Source organism: Myotis myotis, unplaced genomic scaffold (assembly GCF_014108235.1).
Source record: "Myotis myotis isolate mMyoMyo1 unplaced genomic scaffold, mMyoMyo1.p scaffold_m19_p_10, whole genome shotgun sequence".
NCBI lineage: Eukaryota > Metazoa > Chordata > Mammalia > Chiroptera > Vespertilionidae > Myotis > Myotis myotis.
In genome coordinates, this window is record NW_023416314.1 from 46,233,839 (window position 1) to 46,261,420 (window position 27,582).

The window sequence follows — 27,582 nt, forward strand, 5'->3', positions numbered from 1 at the left end:
AAGTTAATTCCATTTAAAACCACTAGATGGCGCCTGTTCTAGGAATTGCAAAATGGCTGTTCACAACTTGAAGCTTTGGTCAGCCTGGCTCTGAGGTGAAATGTCAAGTTCTCGCGGGTGGGTAGAGGGAGTTCTGGGGAGCCAGCGGTGCCAGGGATGGTTTGAGGAGCCAGTCCCGGGGAGTGGCGTGGATTCATGACTCTAATGATGAGCTCACTCTATCTAAAATAACAGCTCCCTCCCACCACCTCCTCATCCTCTATCCTTTCAATCTTATTTTCTTTATAATAGTTATCACACTTGACTTTACAATGTATGTTTGTTTGTTTACTTTATGCCTCCCTCTACTAGAATTTAAAGTCCACAAGAGCAGAGGCTTTATTTTGCTCACTACAGTATCACCAGCTCCTATAACACCTAGCACTTAGTAAGCCCTCAATAAATATGGTACATAAGTGAATGAACAAACACATAACGAAGAGTTATTCGTTACTAAGGCATATGGTTGCATTCTCCAATGAGATACTCTGAAAACCAAGCAATGCTGAGTTACTTCATTGTTCCCAGTAGGTGGATTTAGTTTGTATCCCTTTAATTAAGCCAGAAGAGTGGTTTTATTTTCTCTAGACCGATTTTGATCCTACTGTGTTCTTTGGAAAGTTACCCCTGCTCAGTAGTTATGTCTCTGTGCCTGTCGATCACAGAAGCAGCCTTGCTGGGCCGGTAGGATGGTCTCCTGCAGGCTGGTCAGGACTGCCCGAAGGCAGAAGGAAGCAGGGTACCACCAATATTCAGGACACCTCTGAACCAAGCTCACAAGCCCCTGGAGTAGATGTCACAGAAAAGAAAGCTCACCAAGGCTTCTCATTTCCTGTGGCTGGGCCTCTCCTGGCCACACCAGGACCTGGATTTGGAGGATAGCTTGCCTAGCAGGAAGGCCACAGGTAACAAGGCCCCCTTGACTTGGTGAGGGACTTTTTCACTCCATCCTCCCCTAACCCATTTTCCCTCCCAAATACAGACTTGGAGTGATGTAGACTGGGTAAGGCCTCGGGACCCATTCTGCTATGTGACAGGAAGCAGAGATGCTGACAGCCCGAGTAAGAGGCACTGCTTCTGGGTTGAGGGGCCCTGAGTTTGCCAGGGGCATCTTCCTGCAAAGATCAGCCGCGGGCAAGCGAGTCCGTGCTGTGTGTGGTACAGCCGCCCCTGTCCCAAGTTGAATGACAACTTAAAAATCACCTGCAAACCTAAATCAGTGAGTGCCTGCAGACAACACATTCCACAGCCGGAGAATGACTCAGAGGAAGCAATTTTCCACAGTGAAGAGAATCATCTGTTAGTGTGAAAAGGCCAACACTCTTTTATCTGCGTAGGAAACTCAAGGGAAACGTTGCTGCATCCATAAACGTGGCGCTGTAGTCAACGGCTCGAGAACAATACCCACAGCTGGAAGGAAGGACTCGTACAGATTCCACTCCCACTCAGCGTCCTCCCACAGAATCCGCTCTCTTGGAGGGAAGGTGAAACTCCGCTCAGACCTCTTCCTGTTCACGTAGCGAGCAGCTCCTCCAAGTCCTGGTCCCTGTGCCCACACCAGGAGCCCCAGAATTCAGAGCTCCCTGGCCTTCTTCTGTCTACATACCTTTCCCAGGGGACCTCAACCAGTTCCAGGTCTTTATTCTGTGGCATTAAAATTCATATTCTGGCCCTGCCTTCTCTGGGGCTTCACAGAACCAGTTGCCTATTTGAACTTCCATTTGTGTAGTTCGTCTTCACTGCTATCACCTTAACCCGGACAACCTCACCTCCCACCTGCATGACTGCTTGGTGGGTTGCAATAGCTTGTTCACTGCTCTCTCCTCCATGCCTGCTTTCTAAAATCTACTCTTCATACAGAGCTGTTTAAAAATACAAATCAGATCATGCCACACCTCTGCTCAGAACCCTCTAAAAAGCTTCACAACACACTAGAATTAAACCTGAACACCTCATTCTGGATGCAAAAGCCAGACGTGCTCTGGCCCCTGTTCACTCCCTGGCCTCCTCTCTACCATTCACCTTCTCACCAGACTGTGATCCACACACACGCTTGTTCCTGCCTGGCAGCCTTTGCACTTGGCTTTCCTCTACCTGGAATCCTCATCCCCCGATTTTCCCAAGGCTGGTTCCTTCTTGTCACTTAGTTTTCAGTTGAAATGCTATTTCTCCAGAGAGATCATCCACAATCCACACTCCTAAAGTAGCCACACAGTCATCTGTTGCATTAACTTATTTTAATTTCCAACATAATACTTACTACTAGCTGATACTTTGCATTGGTGATTTGCTTGTTTGTCTCTTCCCTCTAAAATGTATGCCCCATGACGGCAAGAACCTTGTCTGTCTTGTCACTGTGATCCCTAGGGCCTAGAAGAGTGGCTGGCCCAGAGCAGATGTTTGGTAACTATTGGATTTAGCAGGTGGCAACAGCAGCCCCAGCCAGCCAGCCTTCCAACAGGACCACAGCATCAATAGGTGGTTGGCTGGTACAGAGCGGAAGCTTCAGGAGGGCCTCAGAGGTCCCTGCTTGTGCTAGGGGCTCAGCTCTGGTGCGTGGGCCTGCTCCTGGAGGCTGCTTCACAGAGGCCAGGTTTGTACAGCCTTCTTCCCGTTCCTACCCTTTGTATGGAATCAGCAACACAGATGTGCAGTCATGAGCACAAAGTCACTACTGTGCTTGGACAAGGATGGCCAGGTGTAGCTCACCCCACCTCCACACCGATCAGGCCGCTGACTTGGGTTATATTACATTTGACTTTTCATCTTATGTGGAGACTCAGAAATGTAGGCAAAGTTCTGGGATTACAAATTCCAGGTGCTAGTTTTAATGATTTTTTTTTAATAAAGAAGTTTACATTTTTTAAGAGACGCTTGGAAATGGGTTTTTAGGGCCCATCCCAATAAAGAAGAAACGTTTGATGAGGATTTTTCAAAAGATCGATGTTATTAATAGATTGAAAAACAAAACAAAACACTGAGGTGAAAGTGATTTCAACAATAATGAAATAGTCTTCATTTTCTTCAAAAATATTTGTTAACTGCTCTCTGCCGTCATACCTGCATTCTAAAATCTATTCTTCACAGAGCTGTCTTAAAAATACAAATAAAAAATATTTGTTAACCATTTTTTAGTACTTTGGTATAGAGAACTGTGTACAGTTAGTTTTTTACAAAGGAACAAAACACGATGGTTGTGTGTCGTCAGCCCATTCATTAGGGAAATGGCAGCTTGTTTGATAGAAACCATTTTTATTTACTGTCATGAGATTTTTTGCCTATGGATTTAAACTTTTAAAAATTCAATAATGTTGAATTCAAGTTCCTGTGGGAGAAAATGATGATGGGGCCCTGCTGTGCTGACCAAAGGTGAGATGATTCTGAGATACAGAAACCGGGATCTGTGTAGCTGCTTCTGGCAGTGGGGTGACCATTCAGAGGTGAGACCACCCTCAGTGGTGCTGCTCCTGTGCTGGAGCTGAGTCCGTCTCTGACCTTGGGGAGTGGGGAAGGAAGGCGAGCCTACCAGGCTGGTCCGCACTGTGTCCCACCTGAACTTCAGACACCCACAGTGGGAAGCCCACTATGAAAATAGGACGCTTAGCAGTCCTGACTCAGGGTGTGTGAAATTTCTCTTTCATAAAGGTAGATGATTCTGACCTGAATGCTCCAGGCCCGTGTGTAAAGGCACAACTGGTGCTGGAACCTGCGCTGTGGACTTGCTACAGGTGGGAGTTGGTCACAAGGAAGGCGTCAATGGGCCTATATTATTATGTCTGAGGAAGTGCTTAGTTTTTAGCTCTGTATTTCTAATTCTTTCTGCTTTAAGTATTTTTAAAATGATCAATGCTTAGAATTTGAGCTCCTGAGATCAAACTTAGGCCACAGGCTGGAGGAGAGGGCTGTGGAGACACGGAGTCCTGCCAGGTCTCAGGTGTGAGGATGGTGCCTAAAGGGCTCTTCCTCCCTCCCTTCCTCCTTCCTTTCTCTGCCTGTTCAGAGCCTAAACCCAGGGTGCAGAGGGCTTCCTTAGGGAGGGCTGGGCTGGAGGAAGCTGATGTTTCAGACGAGCAGCCCCTTCTGTGGCCTCCTTTCCCTCACAGTGCGATTGAGGAGGAGTGAGAACAGGAAAGTCAGGTGAGTCTCACCTGAGCTGACTGAGGTCCAGCTCAGCCAGCCCTTGATGTATCCAAGACATCTGCCCACAGCCGTGAGAGGCGGGTGAGACCAAAGCCATTTCCAGTCCACATTCACAATGCTGGGAAAGAAAACCAGTTCAATTTACCAAAACATCTGTATTATCTATAAAAATTCAACTCTAGCAAGTCACTGCTACTAGAGGCAGCGACATCCAAGTAGGCTGGCTGCAGAAGCAGACGGCTCAGCCCACCACCCCACAGGCGAAACATGGTGCTGGGTGCCATGTGGGCAGACTCATTTGTAAGGCCTCAAAAACCTGGACACTTTGGAACGTAGCAATCGGATGAAGGATTTTGGAAACATCTCCCGGGACTCCTGGGCTGTGTACTTGAAATAGTTCTGGGGGTGGGCCAGGACATCAAACAGCGCCTTGATCAGTTTCTTATCCTAAAAAGAACGGGACTTTTGTTACTGGGCCAAACTATTTAAACATGCTGACATGTCGCCAATGGAACTATAATGACCCAGTGTTAGGCTGAGTAGCTGAAAAACACTTTGTGAAAATGGTTTCCTCCGATTTTTATCGTTTCACCCAGTTTTTAGTTTTCCTAATTATCGACAAAAAGCATGAATTACTTTTATAAAGGAAAATTTAATATTTAAAAAAACCCTGTTTTCCTTTTCTAAACTGGATGAGATATAAAATTGGAATTTGGGGAATTTTTATTGGGTTAGTGATATGGCAAGTGTTTATTGAAAATTACTTATAAATATCTAAGATTTGGTGAATTTCACCTTTGGAGGATCAAGAGCCAAGGATCTTCAATTACTTGGAGAATCAACATGAAAGCACAATTTGCTGCTGGCTTGGCTTTATGATAAGCAAGGTTCCTACTGCTCCTCCACCACACATCGCCAAGTCAAAAAATACAACTACACTCGACAACACTAACGAACGCTTCCTGCATTTGTTTAAAAAAAAAACAAAAACAAAAAAAACCTGAAGTCCAGTGAAAATATAAAAATAAGCTCAGCCCAGAGCAGGCTCCGGGTCTGAAAGGCAGCCACGTGGAGCAAGAGGAAACCTCCCTCCGCAGTGCCTGGGGCCCTGGGGTGGCTGCCGAGTCCACCTTACATACAGACTCACCTTAAGTATTTCCTGATGATTCTCAGATGCGTAGAGCCTGCCATCTCGAACTATGTCTTCAATGAGTTCCTGGTAATCCTCTGTTGGAATAAAGGACATGTGTTGCATTGTATGGTATCGTTATTTCCAAACTCACTCTGTCGTTCATTTTTCTATAAGGTTCTGAGAAATGCCCCTTCTGCAGCTGCAATAGGAACAATGACCACTCAGATACTGAGAAAGCAATCAGAAGAGAGTGTCCTCAGACTCCTCCACCACCTCCTCTCATCTACCGGCATCTGCACCCCCTTTTCTATTCCCTCTCCCCTCAGATAAACCCTCTGTGCATCCGTCAAGGCCCATCCCTCCACTGTGCTCACTTTCCATCTTCTCTCACCGAATCAAGGGCATTGTTCCATAATTCTTCCCTTTCTTCCCTAGATGATAACATTTCCTCTCTCTACTGGTCTTTTCCATCAGCCTGCAAACATGCTGTTAGGTCTCTGATAAAAAAAAAAAAAAAAGTCCCTCTCTTGACCTCATTTCTTCCTCCAGCATCCATCCTGCATCTCTGTTCCTCTATAGCAAAACTCTTTGAAAGAATTGCCAGAAGAATCTTTCTGATTCTCCTCCTTTCGTTCCCTCCCAAACCCAATCCACTCAACTTTGCCCACCCCCCACTCCCTGAAAACCACTTGTTGAAATCACCAGTGACCTTTATGTTGCTAAATCCCAAAGGTCAACTCTCAGTCCTCATCTTCTTTGATGCATCAGATGCATCCGTAGCATTTGGCCTGGCCAGTCACCCCTCCTCCTGATCCGCTTCTTCACTCAGCTTCCAGGACACCAGGCTCATTGGTTTTCCTCTTACCCGACTGGTGTCTGTCTGAGGCTTTCCTTCCATCTCTTCCTGACCTTTCAATGTAGGGAGTCGGAGGACTCAGTGCTTGGATGTCATCTCTTCTCTGTCTATATTCACTCCCTGGTGAGCTCTCTCAGGCTTGTGGTTCTTCTCTCCCTCTCTACTTTTCTCCCTTCTCCCTTCCTCATTTTCTCTCTCTGACCTTGAATTATGTAGAACAATCAGGCTTCTTTGCTATCTAGCACAACTCTTCTCTCCTTTTTTTTTGCTTGGGGTTGGGATGGGGAGAATTTGGCTGGTTGGAGAGGGAAGGATGCTATGTTCATTTTCTTGTTGATAATTTTGGGTCCTGACATACACATTAAATGCAGAGCACACAACATGAACCTTCTCCAAATGTAACCCTCCTTCAAACTCCAGTCTGTTCCCTACAGTCACAATTCAAATCAAGCATATGCAAAACACAATCCTTTTCAAATTCCAGGCCAAAGAAATTGCCTCTTTATATGCATATCAGGTACAATAAAACCAAACATCATTGGAACCACGTGGGAGGAGTTCTTGAAGAAGTTTCTCCTAGTAAAGTGATGGTAAATGGAAATTAATAGTATAATTATCATAGTTATTAATTTAACACATGTACAGTATCACTTGTACTCTATCTTCTTGGTCTTTTATTTCAGTAAATATCAAATATGAGTAAGGGCTATGGACGAAAAAGAGGCCACATACTATAAATCTGACCAACTCAGGGGGCCTTACAAACTCAGAGACTTAAAGTAACCACACAGAATGGTCTGAACATGAAAATTCCTCACTAAAAGCAAGTCATGGCGGGTAATCACGTCCTAGGCCTGTAGCTTCCTTGACAAAGGTCAATTTTTACCTTAAGCAAGCCTGTCTATTGTCTTTTTGCATCTATGAAAGCAATGGATGAGTAATCCCCTTTTCCCAGACCCCTCAGGGTGCACCAGACCGCGAGACCACAACCCCTCATTGCTATCTTGTTCCCCTCACACCATCTCTATGTGCTGTGAATGTTATTAACTGTACCCACCAATGTAAAAGAAGTATTTGTCTCTCTGTTTACTCTTTATCCAATCTCAGATATTTCCCCGGCTTTGCTTTCTCTCACCCCTAAATTTACCACCAATGGATTTCATGTAACCCCCCTTTACATCTCATCCTTTACTTGGAATGTATAAAGTAAGCTGCAAAATTGCCATTCCCTGGAGCATTTTCTCAATCCATTGACATCTTGCTTCCTGGCAATTGTCATCAGTTTGGCACAAATGAACTCATCAACGTTCTCTATAGGTCTGGACTTCTCTGATGTCGAAGGGCGAATATTGTCTCCTCAGTTGCTCTAACTATCCTGAGAAAAGCACTCAGGTGTTGTAGGTAAAAACTCAGGCCCTGGAGTCCCAAAGACGTCTGCAACTTTGTGCTGCTATGACCTTCTGATAGCTACTCAAATCTCCCAATCCTAGTGCCCTCAATTGTAAAATCAGCACAGAATCGTGTCTACTCCATGGGCGATTGTGAGGAATGTGCTGTGCCAAGGGCATTTGGCGCATGCCTGGCGCCCAGTGATGCTCAATCCATGTCAGTGATGATGACAGTCTCCTCTGTCCTCCCAAGGTCAGTGGGAGAGTCTGTAGGAAGTAGCCTCACCAGCCCATCTGTTCTTGTATGTTTGGAAACCAGATATCAAACTTGCTGTAATATATGTTTTTTAAAAAGCGATTAAGTAGGCTCTGAGTGAAGACCTAACAGGCTTCTCTACATGGCCAAAGCAGCTGTTTTCAACTGTTTTCTGCTCTGGCATTGCAAGACACATGCTTGTGGGCCTAATCAGGGTTGTGTGTCATTTCACCTGGTTCTTTATCTAAATTTTAAAAAATCAAGGTAGTGTCCTGACCAGAGTACTCAGTGGTTAGAGCATCAGCCCCCAAAGCACTGAAGGATCATGTGTTCTGAGTCCCAGTCAAGGGCACATACCTGAGTTGCAGGTTTGATCCGCAACTCTGGTCAAGTGCATTCAGGAGGCAACCAATTGATGTGTCTCTCTCATATCAGTGTCTGTCTGTCTGTCTGTCTGTCTGTCTGTCTGTCTCTCTCTCTCTCTCTCAAGTAGCTTCAGGTGAGAGTTAACAAAAGAACCCAAAATATCAAGATGGTTTCTTCTATCTCAAAGGCAGAGTTGAAAACGGCAAGACTAAAGTATATGAGCCTTGGTGACACATTCTGGCATCTCTCTGTCCTTTTTGGCTCCTTCCTGACTCCATAGAGGGGAGGTGGTCAGCTGGCTGCTTTCAGGTAGATGAGGCACTTGTTTCTCTCAGCAGAGCCACTTGGGAGGCACCTGTGACCACCTAGGAGTCTGAGACTAAGAGCCCTTATCTTGGGTTTGACATGGCTTCAGGCATAGGGAAGACAATCCTACCTTTTGGAACATGTTAGAAAAAAAACTATGTGAAGTGTTTTTAGGAAATCCATACAATATTGTCTTTCCAAAAGGCCTACTTTTGGCACCTGTCTAACCACCTTCAATGGACTCCTATAAGATTACATCCACCCTTCTGAGTTTGGCAAAGTCCCTCACACCTAACCCCACCCCCTTCTAATCTCATCTCTCACAGCTAAGCCCCAGGCACCTTACCAACTGGCCAAATCATCGGTTCCCCACATGCAAGTACTCCATCCTCTGGCCCATGTCATTCCCTCTTCTTGAATGTTCTCCCTCCCATTTATTTTTAAAGAAACTTATATGTTCTTTCAAGACCCAAATCTCTTGAAATTTTGCTCTATTCTTTTCAAAACCCATGCAAAATTAACTGCTGCCCCTTTTTCTATCCTGACACAGAGTTTTGTACATGCCTCATTAGCATCTATTACATATATACTAACCATGTTGTCTCCAGCACTTAGTCCAATACCTGGCACAGTGCATGCTCATTAAATATTGGTTGTATGGATGAATGAATAAGTTCACAAATGAACAGATGACTCTTCCCCCACTAGATTACGAGGTTCTCCAGGACACAGTCCATCCTGCACTCCTAGTAAATGTTTGTCAACCAAGTCTCAGAGCTGACTGGGGCCCTAGGGCACACATAGGCCACCCCTTTATTTAACAAGAAGAAATGAAACCAGGAAAGCCATCTGATTCGCCCCAAATCACACAGTCAGTGGCAGAGACAGGGCCAGAAGTTGCACTTCCTCCTTCCCTCTCAGTACTTTTATTTTATTAAATAAAATCCACAATCACAATACACTAATATTTATTGAGCTTTTACTATGTGGTGGGCACTGCACCAAATTCACTATAGATTATACTATTGGGCTCTTACCTTAAGTTTAATGATTACCATCACTACTACATTAAGAAAATGATGCTTAGCCCGGAAGGTATGGCTCAGTGATTGAGCATCAACCTATGAACCAGGAAGTCAAGGTTGATTCCTGGTCAGGGCACATGCTTGGGTTGCAGGCAAGAGGCAGCCAATCAATGATTCTCTCTCATCATTGATGTTTCTATCTCTCTCTCACTCTCTCTCTTCCTCTCTGAAATCAATCATTCATATATATATATATATATATATATATATATATATATATATATTTGAAAGTACTATAATCCCTGTTCAGTGAGGGTAAAGGCAGAGATCCAGATGGCTTGTCTAGAGCCATCCAATGAATTAGAAAATTTCTACTAGAACGTGTATCTTATTATCCAAATTATATGTTTAGATTGAAGCAGGGGAAATCATTAATATCTTACGAATTAAATATGTTGTGTATGGGAAAACTAATTTCTTCAAAAACGGCTTAATTTCAAAGACAGTGATTATGATTATCTTATAAATAAACATTTTAAAATTTTGATTTAGTGAAAAGTATAAGACTGAGCACAGGCAATAACCTTGTCAAAGCAATTTGGTCTCAGTGCTGAGTGAACTGGAAGAATAAACCAAACATTAGGTGTCTTTATTCTTTTCTAGCCTAAGCAGAATGGTCTGTCTTTGTAATCTGTAAAAAATAGTGCTGGTCTATGAGTCTCTGCCTGTAACAGAACGGAAATCTTATGAGTTAGGTTTTCTCGATCCCGAACTGCAGAAGGAAATACATGCTCATTTTTATTTCTTTTCTAAAACATCTTTGTGTCCCCAAATGGCTGTTTAAAATTCGGCACTTGTGAGTCAGCAATGTCCTTTCTGTTTATCCTGCCTGGACTTCTAAGCATGTGTGCGTGTCTGCGAGCCACCAGCTGGCCCCGGAGTTGGTTCTGTTCAAAGCAGGCGACCTGAGTTCCACAGCACTTACCATCGTACGTCACGTACGGGACCTGGAACCCTCTGGCACTGTTTCCCTCGTTGGACTTGAACTGAATCCACAGCTTCTTTGACCTGGAGGTGAAGGCGATGGGGCGCTCATAGGTCTGGCAAGTCTCATAGGTCGTCACAGAATTGGATGAAGCTGTGAAGGGAAGTTGGAGGGGGTGGAATTCAGGTTCATCACTGAGCAGGCAGACAATGGACACTCCTCTTTTCAAAGGTTCACACCATAAAACAAGTTGTGCTCCAGAGCTCTTCAGACTCAGCTGAGCCATCGTAAGGGCCAAAGACCTGGAAATCGAGTGCACACATCTGGTGGTGTGGGCCCCCAGGGGAGGCAGCTGGAAGGCCATGGCCAGGCACCAGCAGCACTCCGTGCAGGACTGAGGAGGGGCCCTTGATCCCTGCCCTGATCTGGTGATTATCACCACCATTTACTGGGGGCTTCCCGGGACCAGGCAGTGTGCTACGCCCTCTATAACTTTATCCCATGAAACCTCTGAAAATCTTGGGAAGTTCATACATTGTAACCTGACCAGAGTCCCACAACCAGAATGTGGAAAAGTCAGGAATCAAACCAGCACCTGACTTCAGCCACTGTAACCACCACTAAGAATAGCAAATACTTACACAGTGGCTCCATATGTCAGTGTTTTTCTAACTGCTTTATGAATATGAACTGATTTATTCCTCATAATAACCCTATGAGGTAGCAACTATTATCCTCATTTTAACAAATGAGGAAACCGAGACATAGAAAATCCAGAATGTATATCCAAGACCAGAGAACTCCTAGAGGTGGAGCTGGGATCCAGATCCAGGCCGCCTGGCTGCAGAGCCCACTCAGGACACTGCCTCTGAGCTGTGTCAATGGCCGTGTCCCTGTGGACACTGGGTCATGTGTCAGGATGGGGGTGGGTCCCTCCTGGCTGGGCTGCCCTTTGCCTCCGTCAGTCCCCACGTGATGAGTTGCTTCACTGACTCTCTGTGTCCTTGCGGAAGAGGGTCCCAGAGACACAGAGGGGAAGACTGACCTGCAGGAACCCCACTTCTTCTGGGGGTCAGCAAGAGGCCTCAGTGTGGGGGTTTTGTTGAAATTCTGTTTCTTGGAAAACTCTAAAAACTCCTGTCCCATCTCTGTTCTAAGGCGAAGGTGACATGCTCAGCCCGGCTCACACTGAAAGCTGGGAGCACGCCGCTGAGGCTGCCCAGCGGCTGCAGAAGGGGAGAGGGCAGAGGGGAAGGACGCACAGGTCTTCCGCATCACCAGGTAGTCTCCGCAGTCGTCCTCTATGGGCAGGAAGATCTCGGGGACCACAATCAAGATGCGGCGCTTGGGGGGTGGGTTGATGGTCCACGTACACTCGGTGTTGGCTGGGTAATTGCCTGGGTAGTTTGGGGACTCGATGTAGCCAGTGAAATCCCCCAGCTCCCCTCCACATCTTCTGTCTGGAAGAGGAAATAGGACGAGTCAGGAAGGCACTGCCCAGCCTTCGCTCTGTAACAGCCATCTGCAGCCCGGTGAAGAGAGCCGTCCCGGCCCAGGACACCATCCCAGGCTGAGTCTGTCCCTTCGTGCCCAGGACTCCGCTGGGAGCCCAACTCCACCAACACCCCACACAGAGCCACCCTCCAGAGCTCCTGGCACGGCTCTCTCACTAACTTGAAAGCGCACAAGGTCAGGGGCAGGCATTCATCAAACAAAAGGGCAGCTTTAGGGCTCATATGTGTTGTTCACCAGGTGCAAGTGCCAAGGGAACCATGACACAGAACTCCCAGGTCTGTCAACACAGGGAGAACAGAGCAAGCGGCTCAGCAGAGAGCTGACCCTTCCCTAGTGGCCTCTGATGAAGACATGACAGCTGTTTCTTTCTCCTTTCCCTCCGGTTAAGGCCATGTTTTATTTTTAAGTAGGAAAGAGAATTCCAATTAGCTATCGGTCGGTGTGGGGCAGGCTGAATACTCACCTCTGGCACCAAAGGCAAGAAGCATACACACTTGGCGCGCGCATACACACACACACACACACACACACACACACACACACACACACTGCCCCCAGTGGACAGGCACTTGCCCTGGGTAATCAGGACTAAAGGCCTTAGAGCAGCGGTTCTCAACCTGTGGGTCGTGACCCCTTTGGGGGTCGAATGACCCTTTCACAGGGGTCGCCTAAGGCCATCGGAAAACACATATATAATTACATATTGTTTTTGTGATTAATCACTATACTTTAATTATGTTCAATTTGTAACAATGAAATTGGGGGTCACCACAACATGAGGAACTGTATTAAAGGGTTGCGGCATTAGGAAGGTTGAGAACCACTGCCTTAGAGAGAGACCTACTTTTACACTGGGTTATGTTTGTGGAACCATCAAAGTCAGTTGTAGTATTTCCTGGACAAGAAACACAATTGTTTTTTCCAAATTCGGGCTGATATGTCCCCGCCGGGCAACGAATACATCGGTGAGTGGTGGTGTTGTAGAAATGTCCAGGTGAACACTGAACTGTGGGGGCGGGCAGAGTGGAGAGAATGAAAAACAAACAAGAAAAAAGACTATTTTCATCGAGTGCAACATAAGTGGTTTCACAGTTAGTGTAATATTTTTTTATCCCAAAGGAACTACTGCTTTCTTACTAAGCTGGGGCTAATCAACACTCAATTCCCTAAATAGCCAGCTTGGGTGGGACTTGTGACTCCTGTCGCTGAGAAAAATGCAAAGGGAGCAAAGTAGGGGTGTCTCCTCAGAGTTTGTGGTCCATGCAGAGCCAGGCGGAAGCAGGCACATGTGTGAGTGCTGAGGGTGCAGAACTGACACCGGATGTGGAGTTGGGTTCCTGCAAGAGGCAGCAGGAGTGGGGCTCAGGGGGAAGTGGGGTGCAACTCTAGGTAAATGGGGTGCTGAGATATTGGAAGGCTGGGAGGAAGGAGCCGAGGAACCCATGTACACCTGCTCATCTCTCCCTGCTTGTCCCAATAGTCAGCCCTGTCTGAAGGGGCCCAGGTGGCTGGGGGGACTGTGTCTAGGGGGTTCCCATGCTCCCTGCACATCTGCGGGGGTGAATGGAGCAGTACCCTCCCCGGGCCACTGGGGCATCACACAGGGCACCTCTGGGCTGGGCTTGATTGGAGCTTTATCAGACTCCCATGGTTCTCAAAGGGGAAAATCAGTTCTGGGAAAAGGCAAGCCAGGTCCTCACCTCTGGTTTCGCAGTCCTGGAAGGAAGTGGCTCCCAAGTGTTTGGTGGGGAGGCCTCCCCCACAAGAGAAGCAAGAAGTACGGCCGGCTTCAGGCTGGAATGTGCCTAGGGCACAGAGCTGGCAGGGTGCAAAGCCATCCGCAGAATATTCGCCAGGTTGGCACAGACCTGGGGACCAATGACCCTGGGTGAGCAAGGGCCAGGGTCCAACCCTTTCCCATCTCCCTGCAATGAGATCAGACCTTAGGCAGGCCTGCCGGTGCCGACCTCAGCCCACCTCAGCGAGGAGCCCGTCCTGCCCTGCTGCTGAACCCGAGCAGGCAGCCTGTGAGCGCCTGACGTTTACACTCGGGGCTACACAGCACAGAGCAAAGAGGGAGACCAAGGGGCCCAGTGCCAAGTGCTTCCAAAGGATGGAGCAGGCTGGGTGTGCTCCAGGCTTAGGACTGCATGGAGCTCAGGCCCCGGCCATGCAGGAGCCCAGGGAGAGGGTTCTCTCAAGTCAGTGTGCTTATGCGACTCAGAACGACACCCTCACCCAGCCCATTACACCCCAGTGATAGTTTCACCAATTATATTTATTAAATCATATCTCCTTACCCTGAGGTGTGTCCTGTTTTCCCAAAACCCAAGCAACCTCGTCCGCAGTGACAGAGGGACCCAGTGGTCTTTACTTTAAGCACCTTACTTTATTACTTTTAATTTATGACAAGAAGCACTGTCATAAACAAAAGGATTCCTAAAAGTATATGTTCCTTAAGAATTAGCTTGTCATGGGTATGATGCAATAAAAATCTGTTGTCTCTTGTATTCCTAACCATTAATTTTCATGGTCGTCTTTCTACCCATGAGTTATAGATACGATGGCATTTAACAAACACACCCCCAAAGGAGGATCTGGAGTCTGGCAGACCTAGTGTCTGATTCCAAATCCTCTATTTCTTGTCTGCGTGACCTTGAATGAATCACTTTAACCTCCTAAAGCTGTCGTAGCGATACAACCATATGGAAATTCATGTAATACACTTAGCATGATGCCTGGCCCGGGTAAATATTCAACACATGTTAGCAATTAATATTATTACTACTAATGTGCTTATTACTATAAATATGTCTTAATAAGGTCACATACGAGTGTGAACAGATGCCCCACGGTGCCTCTCTGTCAGCTTTGCAGTCAGTTCTAGAGTTTCTTAACAGGTCAAAGTGATGGTGAGAGTAACCCTCAACCCGAGGACCTGATTTTTAAACCAAAAGAGGAGCTGCTGTTGAGTCTGGAGTCGTTCAGGTGGGAACTAAGCTGGTTCTGGGAGTCGCTGGAGGGAGAGGCAGGGGCTGCGGGATCCCTACCACTCGCCATGTCAGATCACACCTTCCGTTTGAGCCCAGTGCCAGCACCACTGGTCTTTCTTCCATTTAATGAAGAGGAAGATGTTTACTAATAAAATGAACAGGGAAGGAGCCCATGAAACCTAAGTGAGCTTGGCTCCAGAAAACATTTTATAAGAGATGATACAAAACTCTTCATATAAATTTTTAAAAAATAACCAGATGGGTACTTTTTAAAAAAAAACATTTTATTGATTTTTTACAGAGAGGAAGGGAGAGAGATAGAGAGTTAGAAACATCGATCAGCTGCCTCCTGCACATCTCCTACTGGGATGTGCCCGCAACCCAGGTACATGCCCTTGACCGGAATCGAACCTGGGACCTTTCAGTCCTCAAGCCGACGCTCTATCCACTGAGCCAAACCGGTTTCGGCCAGATGGGTACTTTTAAAAAAAATCAATATGCTATAAATTTGAGATCAAAGCTGGAAAAAGAATGAGAACTACTGCCCTAGCTGGTTTTGCTCAGTGGATAGAGCGTCAGCCTGCAGACTGGAGGGTCCCAGGTTTGATTCCGGTCAAGGGCACATGCCCAGGGAGTGGGCTCATGCAGGAGGCAGCCAATCAGTGATTCTCTCGCATCACTGATGTTTCTATCTCTCCCTTCCTCTCTGAAATCAATAAAAATATATATTTTTAAAAAAGAATGAGAACTACTTTCTCTGTTTTAACACTTTCAATAGTCCCTACCATTGGGCGATCACTGAGGTCTGCGGGTATATTTACTTACAGTGAATGAAGCATGCAATTGCAATGTTTACACCCTTTTTTTCCTGCCAAGGTATCCTATCAGATCTTCATTTGTTTATTCAGCGGAGCATCTCCCAGACTGTGTCAGGCACTGGAAAGCCAATAAGGAACTCAACATGGCCCAGCTGCAGAAGTCCAGGTGTTGTGTGCACTGTCCCTACTGAAGTGCACCTCACCTTCTGTCTGAACAATGACACTGGAGACTGGAGGAGTGAGAAGGGGCAGGCGAATCCTTACCTCCACACTCAGACACATTCCAAGCATCTGGGGTCTTCAGGGTCCCGGGATTGTCTGGTCTTGGGCATGGCTCACATGTGACCTGTCCTTCCTCATTTTGGAAGGTTCCATTCGGACATAAAATGCAGCGTTCTTGTGATCCATCATAATAAGTCCCAGCCCTGCAACTGACTAGCCAAAGGGGGAAACAGTCTGGTCAGTGAGGGGACAGAGGCCAAGGAAGGACAATGTGAATGCTGGAGATGAAGGAAAACAGATGGCATTGACCACAAACCCCCCTACACGAACTGCTGAATACAGAATGTGCAGCACCTCTGGGTTCCTTGTGCACACCCTTCCATCAGGATCCCTTCACCCACTGTCAGAGGCATTCGCAAGTCCTCTCTCCCCATGAGCTCCCGGGCGGGGATCACAGTGGCCCTAATTATCTTTGAGCACAAGCACTTGCCAATTCTCCCTACTTCACAGGGCTGCCACTAGGAGAATGATAAAGTTGAGAATCATTCACTGAACATAGGCATAGTAATGGGAGAGCAGAGAAGAAGGTGCTTTTACTTCTGACTGGTGCCATCCTAGAAGGCTCCCTGGAGGAGGCCACATTTGTGTTGGGCCTTGAAGGATGAGTAGGATCTCCCCCCAGGTAGGAAAAGGGGCAGGTTGTAAAGATTCGCGCAGGACATAGGAGAAGAGAGGGAAGAAAGAAAGGTTGGGAATAGGTTGGAAAAGTCCTTGAGTGCCAGGCATTTGGATTTGATTGTGCAGGTAAAGCAGCCATGGAAAGGAGAGGAATACAACCAGAAGCTCTGTTCCGGAAAGCTCACTCTCTGGTGGCTGTGGGGCGTGATCTCAAGGGCTTACAGATAACTCTTCGGAAGAGCACAGATCATATTTATAATACAATTGGTATGTTACAAAGAACAAACCCTTATCAATATCTCCTGAAAGAATAAACTACAAGGAAATTAATAAACTATGCTTTTGATTATATTTTCGGTGATGTTAGTTAAATGTGGATTTATATCTTATTTTAGGATATGAATGTAAAGTAAACACACTAAATTGAGTTTCCTAGTATAATACTCAAACACCATCATCATAACCATTAAAATAACCTTCCTAGTGACTAGATTTGTTCAGTATTTACAACCTACTAGACACCATGCCCGAAGCTCCACGTCCATTATCGCACTTCTTCCTAAAATCAACGGTAAGGAGCTAGGTGCTATTGTTAGCTCCATTTTACAGAAACAGAGACGTGGGCACCTTAAATAATTGGGCCAAGTTCCCACAGCCAGTCTGTGAAATGAACCTAAGGTGAGATCAAGAACTTTGAGTTTAAGGGAGAAAAGGGTTATTTAACAAAAATGCAGACTGAATAACAATTCAAGATGTTGTCAAGGATTCTCTATGGGGCATTATGGGAAGTTTGACTGGAATAAACACATTCTAATTTATACTTAAGATATCAAGAAATAGAAAACAAAATATCACATGGTAAAATTAGCTAGTATACCTCTTGAATGTCTGTAAGGGGAAATACCTGTTTTCATTCTCTTACCAATGCAATCCACATATATACTTTTAGGGTTAAACATGACACAGTTCTTTATTACAGCAATAAAAATGTCTTTTCATTCTTCACTCCATAATTTTTTAAAAAATGAGGCTTTTAAAAAATCATACTAAGCCAAAAGAAGCCACATTTCAAATATTATTTTTACACTTAAATGTAATCAATCAATAAGGTCTACTCTAAAGGCTAAGTCTTAATACTTTTTTTAAATATATTGTTTGGATTTTCTTTTACAATAGTCACATATCATTTAATTTTATGATTTTTTAAAAAAATATTAAAAGTGATCCAAACTTTTGCTTTCTTGGCAAGCAACAGTATAATGAGTATGCTGCACAGCTCCGTGGCAGGCCAAGCCTGTCACTCCAGACTTAGTCTCTAAATGCAGCCCTACTGGATAATGGTTTCCATAATGACTCTTGTTTCAGCTCATCTCCCCTGAAAAGCTGGGTTGAATTATGTAGTAAGAATGGATGACTTTTTATTCTGTGTCCCACCTGACTACCCGAATGGCCACAGCAGGCCAGTAAAGGGGAGCATAATCCCTTCACACCTCTCACAAGACAACTGTCATAAAGATGGGCAGAAGGTAAGTAAAACCTAAGCTTCCTGGAACCCCGGGAGCCCAAGCCATTTCCTGTTGGAAACAGTTGTTTCCACAGCACTCACTCACCTAAGGAGAAAGTGCCCCTCTGATGGCAATGACTGCCACAGCCCCATTAATTATCACTTCCCGTCAGTCAGCACGGTCTGTTCCATCCTACATCCTCTGGCAGAAAATGGATCCCCTCCAGGGGTGGACAGCAGTAGCCCTGGCTCTCACCGAGAAGAGGGGCTCCTGCTGCTCTGGGTGTCCAGCTCTCCTTAGAACTATTTAACGCCCCCCTCTCCCCAAAGCCTTTTCACGCTCACACTCTGAGAAACCTCACAATAGCCCACATCTGTTGCAATTTCTCAACTGAGCGGAGGGCTGAGGAATGCCCCTTGGGTTGCCCTGCGGAAAGAGGGCACCAGTTCTTTTCTCTCCCAGTGAAAGGCCTGCTTCCCATAAACAAACTCACACTGTCACTCACAGCTTCCATTTTCCTCCCAGCGAGAAAGACCTACAGAAATAACTCATGCCAAGCACCTTCCACATCCACTTGTTTCTTTTCACAAGGTAAGAATGAGCTCAGCACTAAAAAGTGATTCCGAAATGCCATGAAGAGACGCCCGAAACAGCTCTTTGCAAATGTGCTGAAGATCTGCCTGAAGAGACCTCACTCACACGTCCGGGTCGGCTCTCTTCTCTTCCAGCAGCCAGCTTGTTTGGCTGCCCCAGACAAAGGAGTCAACTGCCCCCAGAACACTGCGAGATCGCAGCAAAGCTTTTGTGTGTCTTCAGTGACCATTAAAATCCCATCCCCAAATCCCACACAGCTTTTTTCTCCCTGTCTTCAAAAGAAAAACACAAGCAAGCTTTTCTGATGCAAAAGGGAGAGACCAGCGGGACCAGGATTAATGGCGACAAAGAGGCCTGAAGGCTTGCCCTCTTTTCAACACTACCGCCTGTGAGGGTTGCAGGCTATGGGCAAACACTGTGGTGTCTCTGTGGCTAAGATGGTGAACCTAATAAAAGAGGTCAGTCTCTAGCATCTGACTGTTTTCTGAAGCATCACGCCTTGACTTCTGAAGGAAAGCCACAAGCAGCCCACGGGGATTCCCAGGGTGACCAGGGCTGTGCTTTGTCACAGCTCAGGAGCCAGGATGCTCTAAGCAGTGCTGGGGCCTCAGGATCCGAGTTGGAACGGCTTTTAAATGAGACTCTCAGGATAACAGGAGCAACCCCTTGGGCTTGATTTGTCATGTCTGTCCAGGTTTCTGGTGTATGCTCAGGTTTGCAATTTGAAAACATTCTTAAAGTTGGGGCAGAGACATGAGCCCAGCTTGGCGCTTGCTTTCCTGGCTGGGCCCCCCAGTGCATGCTATGTTCTCTTCGTGCCTAATTAACTGGGGCTGAGGTTTCACTTCCTGCAAAGTGCCTCTTTTGCCCTCAACGTAAATATTTCCCCAAAGATTTGCCCTTTGTCCTTTTTTTTCTTAACATTGAAAACTACCCTTGGGATTTCATTTGTTGCTGCTCTGAAAATTCACTTACTCTTTCATTCAATTAAATAGTTACTGAGCACCCATGCCTTTATAGCCAATTAATATTTGACAAAGGAGGCAAGAACATATAATAGGGTAAAGATAATCTATTCAATAAAGGGTGTTGGAAATATTGGACAGATACTTGCAAAGAAAAAATGAAACTAGACCATACAAAAGAATAAACTCAAAATGGATTAAAGACTTAAAAGTTAGACTCAAAACCATAAAAATCCAAGAAGAAAATATAGGCAGTAAAATCTCAGACATTTCTCACAGCAGTATTTTTTTCTGATACATCTCCTCAGGCAAGGGAAACAAAAGAAAAAATAAACAAATAAGACTACATCAAACTAAAAGGTCTTTGCACAGCAAAGGAAATCATCAACAAAATGAAAAGATAACCCACTGAGTGGGAGATACATATTTGCTGATACATCTGATAAGGGGTTCATATCCAAAATTTAGAAAGAACCTGTAAAACTCAACACCAAAACAAACAAACAACCCAATTAAAAAATAGGCAAAGGACCTGAATAGACACTTCTCCAAAGAGGACATATAGATGGCCACTGGACATATGAAAAAATGTTCAACGTCACTAATCATCAGAGAGATGCACATCAAAACCACAATGAGATATCACCTCACACCTGTCAGAATAGCTATCATTAATAAATCAACAAATGACAAGTGCTGGTGAGGATGTGGTGAAAGGGAACCCCTGTGAACTATTGTGGTAATGCAGCCACTGTGGAAAGCAGTATGGAGTGACCTCAAAATTAAAAATGGAACTGCTTTATGACCCAGAAATTCCACTTCTTGGAATTTATTTGAAGAAATCTGAGACACTAACTTGAAAAAATATATGCACCCCTATGTTCATTGCAATGTTATTTACAATAGCCAAGATCTGAAAGCAACCCAAGTGTCCATTAGCAGATGAGTGAATAAAAAAGCTGTGATACATTTATACAATGGAATACTTTTTGGCCATAAAAAAGCAGGAAATTTTACTGTTTGCGACCCCATGGATAGACCTGGGGAACATTATGTTAAGTGAAATAAGCCAGTCAGAGAAAGACAGGTACAAGCAAAATAGAGACAGATTCACAAATAGAGAGCAGGCCTGCTTGACAGCTGTCGGGGGTGGAGGTAGGAGGAAGCTGGGTGGGGGTGGTGGAGGAATTGAGCATAAAAGGGGGGAAAAAGAGAAAAAATTTATGGACATGGATAACAGTGTGGCAATTGCCGGGAGGAGGGAGAGTGGGGGTGTTAGGAGAGTATAGGGAGATAAATTGCAATGGATGGAAACTTGACTCAGGATGGTAAACACACAATACAGTGCACAGAGGATGTGTTGTAGAATTGTACACCTGAAACCTGTATAATTTTGTTAACCTGTGTCATCCCAATAAATTCAATAACAAGGAAAAAAACACTTACTGAGCAATGAGTATGTGCAGGGCCCTGCTCTAGGAGCTGGATGCAGCAGAGAAGACAGACATGGCCCTGCCCTAAAGGGCTCTCATTCTAGTGAAGAATACAGACAATAAATGAGCAAACAAATAAGTATATAGTAGAATACTTACTAGTGGTAAGTGTGATGAAGAGAATAATAATAATAATAATAAAACGGGTAAGAGGGGAAGACAAAGAGTGGTGGGGGTGAGTTTGTGTGTGCCATTGTAAAAAAGTAGCCAGGAAAGGCCAGCAGAGACCAGAGGAAAATAGACTTGCAAAGGCCTTGCCTAGTAGCAGAAAGGCCAATGTAGCAGTAACACAGTGAAAGGGGCAGGGTGGTGGTAGGAGATAAATTTTAAAAAGCAAGCGAGGGCCGTATCACATAGGTTCGTGAAAATCACGGTAAAGGCATCGGAAGTTTAAGTGTGTTGGCAGTTTGGATAGGGGAGTGACACGATCTGACATGTTTTTAAAAGATCTTCTGGCTGCTGCTTAGAGAAAGACTAAAGGCAGGCAAGGGTGAGGAGAACAATTCAGAGCCTGTCACAGCAGACCGGGCAGGAGACGGTGGTTTGGAACCCAGAGGTGATCATGGACGAAAGTAGTTAGATTCAGGATATAATCTGAAGGCGGAGCTGAGGGATTTGCTAATGGGTTGGATGGAGAGCATGACAGATTGAGAGGTTGAGAGGTTTTCAACTTGAGCAACTGGGTAAATAGAAGTGCCATTTACCGAGATGAAACAGGCTTTGTTTGGGAGAGAGGAAGGGGGATACAATATTTTGTTTAGATACGCTGAGCTTGAGATGCTTGTTTGCCATGCAACGTTGATATTAAAAAGGCCTGGGTTGTACAGCTGATCTCCAAGGTAGAATATTACAACTCAGGGGTTTCAGGATGATCCACTGGTTGTGTGCAAAACACGTCCACATCTACGGATATTAATTTTTGTCTCAAAAATAATAAGAAAGAATGGTTTGCCCAACCAGTGTAGCTCAGCAGTTGAGTGTCGACCCAGGAACCGAGGTCACCAATTCAATTCCCAGTCAGGGCACATGCCTGGGTTGCGGGTTCAATACCCAGTGTGGGGTGGACAGGAGGCAGCCAATCAATGATTCTCTCTCTCATCATTGATGTTTCTATCTCTCTCTCCCTCTCCCTTCCTTTCTGATATCAATAAAAAAATTTTTTTTAAAAAAAGAAAGAAAGGTTCACTGGGTTAGTAAATGGTATAAGATTGGCCCTCAGTCAGTACACATCTCCATGAGTCAGAGACACAGGAAGACACATGGTCTTCAAGAACAAAGAGGCATTCCACACTCCGGGGGTGGGAGGTATTGACTGATTCACTTTTTTCCAACATAGTGAGAAAAATCACAGTGTAACTATGCCTGATTGAATAGATTTCCAGATTGTATTATCTAGTTTCAACCAAACTGTCACAAAATAAAAGGCACAAAATAAAAAGTGATTCCTGTAGAAACCTGGGGGGAGGTAGCACCCATGGTGTAAGCAGGGTGAACGACATGGAGGGGCCAGGGCTGGCACAGCTTTCCTCCTAGTGCTCATTCTTCTTTTTTAAATCCTCACCCGGGGTTATGTATTGTTGTTTTTAATTGATTTTAGGGGGCAGGGGGGGAGAGAGAGAGAGAGAAGCATCAGTGGCAGAGAGAAACATTAATCTGTTGTCTCCCATATGCACCCTAACCAGGGATTGAATCCACAACCTAGGTAAGTGCCCTGAATGGAAATAGAATCTGCAACCTTTTGGTGGATAGGATGATACTCCAACCAACTGAGCCACACCGGCCAGGGCCTAGTAGTCATTCTTTGTCAAACTACATCATGGTACAGAAACAGTAATGATGTAATCAGATCTGACAAAAGTTGAGCCAAAATACTAGCAATTAACAAAAAGACTGCTTGAAAAATGGAGTTATGACCACTACTGTTAACAATGAACCTAGCCAAATTGTAAATACACTACCTTAAGACGCTAGCCAGCTATTGAAAAATTTTATTTACTTAATGTGTATTTTATACTTTTGTCTTTATAATGGACATAACATATTGGTCAACAGTATAGTGTAATGTCTAAACAAGTAAACATTCATAAATTTAAAAATATTTTACTGTGTGTGTGTGTGTGATAAAAAAAAAAAAAAAATGTTCTGGAATAGAGAAATCCCTAACTCAAAACAGGCCAGAGCCAGAGAGGGAATTTTGGAGTCACCAGCAGGTGGTGGCATTTAAAGCTATGGCACTGGATCAGGTCTCCTAGGAGAGTGTGAGGATAGAGGAGGGAGATAGAGGACTAAGCCCTGGGATACCTGATAGTGAAAAGTCAAAAATTAGAGAACCAGCATAGAAAATAAAAAAAGGGGCAGCCAGTGAGGCAGGGGGAGAACCAGACATGTGTCTGAAACCCATGAGAAGAAAGTGTTTCCAGAAGGGAATGATGGGCGGTATCTGAGTGAGTGTTGGCAACTGGATTTGGTAATGTGAAGGTTGTTAGAAATCTTGGAAAAAGCCATTTTAGTGGTGGGGTTGGAAATGAAAACCAGATTGGCTACAGCTAAGGAAAATATTGGAGGAGAGGAAGCAAAGACAGTGAGTTTAGACTTTTTCAAGGAGTTTTGCTCAACCCGGGATTAAAGAATCAGAGAGAAGCATGAAGTCAAATGAAGGTGTTTGTTTTCTAAGACAGGAGATAGGTTTGTGTGCTGTTGGAAATGATCGAGTAGAAAAGGAGAATTCAGAGACCGGGGTGGTGGTGTGTGGCGGTTCAGTGGGACAATAGCAGGAGCAACATTCTCGAGAAGGTGAGAGAGAATGGGCTGCAGACCCAAGCGGAGGTAGGAGCCTTAGGTAGGAGCATGGGCTGTTCTTCCATTTTAACAAAAGGCAAGTCAGAGCATGTGTAGACAGACGCAGAAGGGTTGGTCTGGACATAGAGAGAGGAAATTGTTTCCCTAGACTCCCATTCCATCCGGAAGTCTTGTTACAACTTAAATTCAACTCGCCTAAAGGGAATGCTTCTCTTTCCTTCCCTGCCCAGTTCTTCCTACCCCTCTGGCTTTACTCTTTCTATAAGTGCATCTCTACCCTCCCCGTCACCAAGACTCCCACAGTTGGAGTCCAAACACAGTTATTACCCCAGACTTCTCCCTTCCCTGCTCCATCAGGAGCTGCAGCATCCTACGGGTGTGTCCCCTTTGTCCACCCCTACTCTTCATCTCTATGGCACTAGTGTCCTGTGATCCTCACCATCTCTAATGCAAGCTACTGCAAAAACCTCCCAGCGGTTTCCCTTGCCTTCTGTTCCTCTCTGCCTCAGCTCTGTTACATCATCGCATTCACCTTTCCAACGTGCTTCTTTGATTGCTTCTCTCTCAGGCTCAGAGACCTCTTTGACTGGACTCCCTGCACTTCTCTCAGTGTCTTCAACTCAAAATTCAGTCTGTAGCTTCCTTTTCGATATCTGAGTTCGTTCTTTCTCATGCCCTCTCAAGAGCCCATTTTTTTTCTGCTTTTCCTATAAATCTTTTCTAATTATTTCTTCCCCAGTGATCACATTCATCTATCTATTCAACCAACCCACAGTCTTTGTTTCAGTGCCTCCTGCATATGAAACAGGGCTGGGTGAGATGAGTGACATATGGGAAGTAAGTGCCAGGATCAGAGGCCAAGTCAGAAATCTCTGAGTTCACCCCAACACTTTTCTCTTCTTTGCCCCCAAGTCAATAATATATCACCAAATGCTGCTTATAGTTCCTTCTAAATATTTCTCTAACCCATTGCTTCTTTTCTACTCCATCTATGGCCTTCATGTTCTCAATATTTCTTATCAGAAGCATTCAAAAGCTCCCAAAATGGTTTTTCAGACTCCAGTCCTGACCCCCAATCCAGCCAGAGAAATTTTTCTAGAATACAGATATGATCTGGATGCTCCCTGGCTAAATCCTCTAATGGCACCTTGCCACCTAGAGAGACAGTCAAGGCTCCTTATTAACATACTAAAGGCCCGGTGCACGAAATTAGTGCATGGGCGGGGGTCGTCCCTCAGCCCAGCCTGCACCCTCTCGCAATCTGGGACCCCTTGGGGGATGGGATTCCTGCGGATCAGGCCTAAACCCACAGTCGGACATCCCTCTCACAATCCAGGACCGCTGGCTCCTAACCGCTGGCCTGCCTGCCTCCCTGATCACCCCTAACCGCCTCTGCCTGCCTGCCTGATCGCCCCTAGCCACCTCTGCCTCAGCCACCACCGCTGCGGCTTCATCTGGAAGGACGTCTGGAATGCCGTCAGGAAGGTCGTTTGGCTGTCCAGTCTAATTAGCATATTATGCTTTTATGATTATAGATTCATGGTCTCTCATAACTCGCCATGCTTTCCGCACCAGCCTCGTTGCCCCCACATCCTACCCTGCACTCAGGCTTAGTAACACTGAGATGCCAGAACTCCCTGTGCACATCTTCCTGGTTCTCATTCCCTTAGGCTATTCCTCTGCTTCAATACTCCTCTCCACCTACGGGTCCTGTGCACGTTCTTCAAAACTCAGTTCCAGCTTCCTCTCTTTGGAAATGCGTTTGGGCTCTTCCCTGGGAGGGCTAAGTGTGACCTAAGGGATGGTGTCATATTTATCCAGGCCTCCTCAGCGCCCACCACAGAGCTGGCCCATGGAGGACTCTCCGTGTAGGTGCAGCATGAGTGAGATGATCACAGGGCACAGGCTGATCCAGGAGAGGTGAGTTTTTAAAGTGAGAGAGTTGCAACATAGGCTCTTGAGTCAGATCTGGATTTGAATCCTGGTTCTGCCACGTGCTTGCTGGGTGACAGTGGGTAAATGGTTTACCTCCTTCTGCCTTTGTTTCTGTATCTGTAAAAATAGCATGGTCCTCCTTCCCACTTAGGTCGTACCTCAAATATCACCTGTTCTGAGAGCCTTCCCTGAGTACCCTGTGGAGATAACCCCTCACTTCCTCTGGCCCTCTGTTTCATTATCTTTATAGCACTTACAACTTTGGAAATTATCTTTCTTCTTTACTTTGTATTGTCCTTCCCTCTCTGTTGGATTGCAACCTTCATAAGAGCAGGCCCCTCACCCATTATATTCTAAAGGCTTTATCCCAAGTTCATAGATTGGCACAGAATGGTATCTCAATAAGTACTGATTGAATTAATTTTTCCCAACTGCTGCAGAGGAAAGCTACAGTTGTTGAAAGCAGAATTAAACGTCCCTAGTCTCTCAAGAACCCAGGCATTAAAATACTTCCCCATTTCTCAGCTGCCTGGATTGTGTCTTTTAAAAATCTCAAGTTTTAAGAATACTCAAATAGAAAAATATATAGAGTGGCAAGTATATTTCTTTTTTAAAAAATATTTTTTTATTGATATTTAGTGAGAAAGGAAGGGAGAAGGAGAGGGAAAGAGAAAGAGAAACATCCATGTGAGTGGAACATCCACCGGTTGCCTCTTGCACTCCCCCCGCTGGGGATTAAGCCTAAAACCCTGGCATGTGCCCTGACCCAGATTTGAACCAGCAACCTCTTGGTGCATGGGAGAACACCCCACCAACTGAACCACACAGGCCAGACCACAAGTATATTTCTTAATTTTTTCATGAAAGGATAAATAACTCTGACAAAAAACAGCTAGAAATCCATGTCATCATTAATTCTTCTTTAGCTATTAAGGACTTTATGAATTATTATGGAGCTTAAGGAATTTGTTCTTTGGAGAATATAACTTCTGTCTCTTTTTTCCCATCTTGCTAAAATTGATCACAGATGGTACAAAGGTCACCTGCAGAACAGGCTGTCCCAAAGTCCTTGAATGCCAAATTAATGAGACTTCGCTATGTAAAAATGACTATAAGAAAGTATTTAATTGGTCAGAAGTGACTGTTCTTTGATGTAACTTGGGACTTTAAATTTTATTTTTTAAGTGTTATTAGAAAAAAAATAATTCCGTGGAAAAATAGGCAAAAAAATATGGATATTTTCAGAACTAGAAATCCAAATGGTCACAGAAATATGACAGCATGCTCAGTCTTACAAACAATCAAAGAAAAACAAGCTAAAATGACTTCATTTTTTTTGCTTATCAGATCTGCAAAAATGTAAAAGATCAGTTATAACTGACCCATGTTAGCAATGATGTGAGGCAATAAGCACTCAATTACAGTGTTAGAGGGATATATATTAGTATGATTTTTTTGGAGAGTAACTTGGCAGTATCTATTAAAGTTTTAAATAGGCATTTCCTTTGACCCAGCAATTGTACTTCTACAAGTCTATCCTTCAGAAATATTGGCCATGTGCACAAAAAAAGA

At 45.0% G+C, this 27,582-nt stretch overlaps 1 protein-coding gene across 7 annotated transcripts in view; it reads right to left on the reverse strand.

The window, feature by feature from the left end:
- Positions 1–2,965: 2,965 nt before the first annotated feature.
- SCUBE2 (signal peptide, CUB domain and EGF like domain containing 2) overlaps positions 2,966–27,582 on the reverse strand; it is a 69,849-nt gene continuing 45,232 nt past the window's right edge. For all 7 annotated transcript variants that reach the window (XM_036325314.1, XM_036325315.1, XM_036325318.1 and 4 more), the window contains 7 exons: positions 16,084–16,254; positions 13,709–13,876; positions 12,853–13,014; positions 11,756–11,953; positions 10,494–10,646; positions 5,327–5,406; positions 2,966–4,626 (listed from right to left, as the gene is read on the reverse strand). In XM_036325314.1, coding sequence (XP_036181207.1) covers positions 4,474–4,626; positions 5,327–5,406; positions 10,494–10,646; positions 11,756–11,953; positions 12,853–13,014; positions 13,709–13,876; positions 16,084–16,254 — 1,085 coding nt within the window. In that variant the 3' untranslated portion in view covers positions 2,966–4,473. The remainder of the gene's footprint in view (positions 4,627–5,326; positions 5,407–10,493; positions 10,647–11,755; positions 11,954–12,852; positions 13,015–13,708; positions 13,877–16,083; positions 16,255–27,582) is intronic.